Genomic DNA, 5,000 nt, shown 5'->3' with positions numbered 1-5,000 from the left:
TGCAGCAGGGATAATAATGAGTGTATCACAAAACACACCGTGTCATAGGTTTATGTCATAGTGTGCGTAAACAAACTGCAAGGCTCTTCGTGGTGCAATAAAATGTGTCCCGTTCTGCTGTAGGAGTTTATCCCAGAGGACTTTTACCACCTCCTGGAGGCAGCCGAAGATCACGCCAAACAAGGACACTTGATGAAGACGGACATCCCGCGCTACATTATCAGCCAGCTCGGCCTGACCAGAGACCCTCTGGAGGGTGAGACACTGAGACAAAAACCCCAATAAAAATGAGTTCATGTTCATGTGTAGAATAAAGCAGTATGAGTTGCGCCGCTGTCAGAAAATAATCAGTGACTAACAGAGTTACTGCTATCACACTGAAGGAGAACAGGACAATCGCACCTCCTTATACGTTTACTTTTACCTCAAAACTGAAAACTTGCACGTTCATTAATCTGTTTATTTGAAGCAGCCACTAAACAAGTCCCTATTGAAACAATCACAGGTGAGAACAGGCGAATGAATATACAGTACAGCTGTCAGAGTCGCTGTTACAGAAAATGAATCAATGCCTTGTGACATGTCAGTATTCAATTCAATTCAAGTTTATTTGTATAGCACTTTTTACAATGGACATTGTCTCAGAGCAGCTTTACAGAACATAAACATAGAACAGAAGGTAAACATAAGGAGAAGTATAAAGCATTAATATAATAAAAATTCAAGATATATATAGTTCACAGTATGTATGTATGTATGTATGTATGTATGTATCCCCAATGAGCAAGTCTGAGGTGACTCAGGCAGCAGTGACCAGGAAAAACTCCCTTAAATTGTTAAGGAAGAAACCTTGAGAGGAAACAGACACAAAGGGGAACCTCATCCTCATATGGGTGACACTAGAGGGTGTGATTACAAATATACAGTCAAACAGATGCTGTATTGGTGTAGGGATCACATGGAGTTCAGATCTCCTCTTAGTATCACAGAGTCCAACTGGAGCTGGTAGGTCTGTAGACGTCTCAGGATTCTCACAGAGTCGGCCTCAGACTTGAGCAGCGCTGTAGCGTAAACAACACGGACTGATTTAAGTGTGTGTGGTCTCTGGTTTTACAGAAATGGTCAATCTGGAGAGTTACGACAGCGAGGGACCCCTCACACCTGAGACTGACGACTCTACAGAGGTCAGCACACACACACACACACACACACACACACAAACTGCTAGGGAGCAGACAGTTCTTCAGCATTCAAAGTGCTCCACTGTTTACGATATATTTCTTTACATTTGTACCTTAAAAACTGCAGTACCTTAATGATGTTGATGAAATAATGACTCACCTTATATTCATTATATAATCATATTCAGGTGCAGTATATAATATAATATTTAACATATGCAGGCATTTTCATTGACTAAGATCAAAAATGAAGTGTTTCATGGAGCTTTATATGGTGCTTTAAAAAGCAAAACTCCTGTAGATCAGAGACTGGGTGTTTTCTGTTATGTCTATTGCGTGTGTGTGTGTGACTGAGTGAATGTGTGTGACTGAGTGAATGTGTGTGACTGAGTGAATGTGTGTGACTGAGTGCGTGCGTGCGTGCATGTGTGTGTGCATGCGTGTGTGCATGCGTGTGTGCATGCGTGTGTGCGTGAGTGTGCGTGTATGTATGTGACTGAGTGTGTGTGACTGAATGTGCGTGCGTGTGTGTGTGTGAGACTGTGTGTGTGCGTGTGTGTGTGTGACTGAGTGTGTGCGTGCACGTGTGCATGCGTATGTGTATGTGACTGAGTATGTGCGAGCGCGTGTGTGCGTGCGCGTGTGTGCGTGTGCGTGCGTGTGCGTGCGTGCGTGCGCGTGCGTGTGTGTGCGTGCGTGTGTGTGCGTGCGTGTGTGTGCGTGCGTGTGTGTGCGTGCGTGTGTGTGCGTGCGTGTGTGTGCGTGCGTGCGTGTGCGTGTGTGCGTGCGTGTGTGTGCGTGCGTGTGTGTGTGTGTGTGTGTGTGTGTTTGTGTGTGTTTGTGTGTGTTTGTGTGTGTTTGTGTGTGCGTGTGTGTGCTTACGTGTGTGTGTGTGTGTGTGTGGCTCTTTAACTCAGTGAGTGTGGCTCTATATTTCTCTCAGGGGAAGATGAAGGTGATGAAGCCTCCTGAAGAAGCTGACTTCCAGACCATCAAACTGATTAGTAATGGTGCATACGGGTGAGAAACGCTTCGCTCTGTGCTGTGTATCCAATATTACATCCATCTATCCACACATTCATCAATCAATCCATAGATTTATCAATACAGTTTTCAGCTCATCAATCCTTCCATCCATCCATCCATCCATCCATTTATAGGATAATAATATAACAGTAGAACACTGGTATACTCTGTTAAATAGGCTCCTAAATTCTATATTTTACACTGTATGAAATAGAATCCAGGAAATAGGGTTTTTGATCCTACTTTAAATGCGTGTGTGTGCGTGTGTGCGTGTGTGTGTTTGTTCAGGGCCGTGTACCTGGTGCGTCACAGGGAGACCCGTCAGCGTTTTGCCATGAAGAAGATCAATAAGCAGAACCTGATCCTGAGGAACCAGATCCAGCAGGCCTTCGTAGAGCGAGACATCCTTACATTTGCTGAGAACCCCTTCGTGGTCAGCATGTTCTGCTCCTTTGAGACCCGCAGACACCTGTGTATGGTCATGGAGTACGTAGAAGGTGAGAGAAAAACAAAATACACACACACACTCTACAAAGTTCAGTACGTAGTAGGGCTGGGCGATACGGCCGAAAACTGTATCACGATATCAGTGTTTCATGTCGGTCGATATCGATAATTATTGATATTTTTTATGACCCATTTAAAATAAAGACCAGGAGAAAAATATATTACATTTAAATTATTACATTTAAACATTTTTTATTTTAAACTTAACCTTCCTCTGATCGTAATCCCCTCAGTTATTAAGACAGAAATGTCAACAAGCAGGAAAACTCACATAATTATAATGTAAACATAAGTCTAAAGTCACAATGAACACTTAACAATTATCTCTTAACGATATCGCAAACCAAACGTGATACTGTTACACGATTGGCTGTTAGCGTGTCACTCCCTATTTTGCTAGGTTACCAGAGAATGAGCGCCTTTGTTAACTCAACCAAACTCGCTTCGCAACCTCTGTTTACTTCCGACGAAGAATTAAAAAATATCGAACGTTTTATTGAACACATTTTTTATTGATATCGATCACGTGTCCATCGCGATACATATCGTTATCGTTTTATCGCCCAGCCCTAGTACGCAGTCAAAATCCTGTGAAGATGGGTGAGGAAATCCACAGGAATAAGGCCTAGTACAATTACAATTCAGATTCAGGTGTTAATAAAAGCTGTATGTAGTGTTTTATATTATTTCTCATGGTGTGAGACGAGACAGATTTTGGTGTGCACTCTTTGGCTGGTCTCCTACTCCACACTCCACACTCCAGAGAGTCAAGCACAACAATACACAGTCATAAGTGATGCGTAGATGGATCACTCACTTTCTAAACAGGAAAAAGCTTTAGATCTGTGATACCAGATGTTCAGTTTGTGCTTGCTTGAGAACCTGTCTGAAAGAAAAGACACTTTATCAGGGTTCCCACGCGTCCTGGAAAACCTGGAAATCCTGGAAAATTAATGACCATTGTTCCAGTCCTGGAAAACACATGGAAAATGAGAGAAAACATAAATTGTCCTGGAAAATTATTTATCATTTAAAGAACAGTTTACAACTGGTCGAAACAATTAACATTAGTAACAGAAAGCGCTCTGTTCAGGGACGCTGAGTTTTAATCTTGCTGTTGTAAACATGTTGTAAACATAAGGCGAAGGCCGGTAACTTATAATAGGTTTACTTATATAAACTTAAAAACACGTTTGCAAATGTGATATTGATTTTTGCAACAGTTCACTAAACAAGAAGTTAAGTGACTTCCTTTCTATCCTTCACTAACCGTAGTAGTTCCAAACAAAGCCGGAGCAGAACGCTTTTAGCAACATACAATACAGTGACGTTTATTTGAATATGCGTTTATTAACTAATCGTTTGTGAAAGTGAGTCAATGACACATTCATAAATACCGAGAGAGAAAGCATGACTTCACCTTACTGTCAAAATCAAATGCCTATCGAAAAAGTGTCACAGAGAAAAGTGAGTGAGTTAGCAGCTCTAGAACAAAGTTTGGAAAACATGCAAGAGAGTTTTTAAGCAACTAAATAAAAAAGTTCATAAGGATACTGTTCATTGGAGCTTAATGCAGTGAATGTTTGGGACAGACAATTAAATGTTGTTTATTCCGTTTGGGAACGCTTCTTTTTTTTTTTTTTTTTTTTTTTGAGAATGCAGTTGGGGGAAGAGGGAAGGGAAAGTTTAACAAGAAGGGCCTTAGCAGTTGTTATAATGTGTTCATTATAATAAATTGAAGAGTTTAACTTCAGAAGCTCTGTGTGTGTGTGTGTGTGTGTGTGTGTGTGTGTGTGTGAGTGTGTATCTGGTGTTTTTCTAATTTTATAGTTAAGTAATAGCCATAAAGTTGTTTTTAAGACTTCTGGAGAGAAGAACATATTACTTTAGGCCGTGAACCTGTGATCCTTGTCTTTTTTTCCTAAATTTGAAATGTCCTGGAAAATGATTTCTGGAAAAGAGTGGGAACCCTGTTTATGTGCACAAAGATAGACGGAGCAGGACGTTGTTCCTCATCAGCAGCTTCTTCAGGAAGGATGATTTCTCGTTATCGGCTTATGAACTGTGTTCAGTGGTTTAAGTCGTTTTGTTCTCTTAAAGAAGACTCACTCTGTATCTACATCTAGTAAGGGTGTAGAAATCATCCACAGGAGATACAGACTGAGAGAAGCACATCTCATTTCTCTTCTCTGCCAATAAAAAAAGTGAACAAAGTGACATTTCCAATTGCAGCCAAACCCACTTGTAGTGTCTAGTCCACACTCGTGTAACAGCAGTAACTACAGC

The 5,000-nt window shown here is 41.2% G+C and overlaps 1 protein-coding gene across 2 annotated transcripts in view; it reads left to right on the top strand.

Annotated features, from left to right (window-relative positions):
• Positions 1 to 5,000, top strand: part of mast1b (microtubule associated serine/threonine kinase 1b) — a 34,838-nt gene that overhangs the window by 18,468 nt on the left and 11,370 nt on the right. For both annotated transcript variants that reach the window (XM_060865405.1, XM_060865404.1), the window contains exons 10-13: positions 124 to 256; positions 1,117 to 1,184; positions 2,125 to 2,201; positions 2,496 to 2,704. In XM_060865405.1, the coding sequence (XP_060721388.1) occupies positions 124 to 256; positions 1,117 to 1,184; positions 2,125 to 2,201; positions 2,496 to 2,704 (487 nt within the window). The remainder of the gene's footprint in view (positions 1 to 123; positions 257 to 1,116; positions 1,185 to 2,124; positions 2,202 to 2,495; positions 2,705 to 5,000) is intronic.

Source organism: Tachysurus vachellii, chromosome 3, assembly GCF_030014155.1.
Source record: "Tachysurus vachellii isolate PV-2020 chromosome 3, HZAU_Pvac_v1, whole genome shotgun sequence".
In the NCBI taxonomy this organism is placed as follows: domain Eukaryota; kingdom Metazoa; phylum Chordata; class Actinopteri; order Siluriformes; family Bagridae; genus Tachysurus; species Tachysurus vachellii.
Note: the sequence above shows the minus strand (reverse complement) of the source record. Positions and strands in the feature narration are given on the sequence as shown.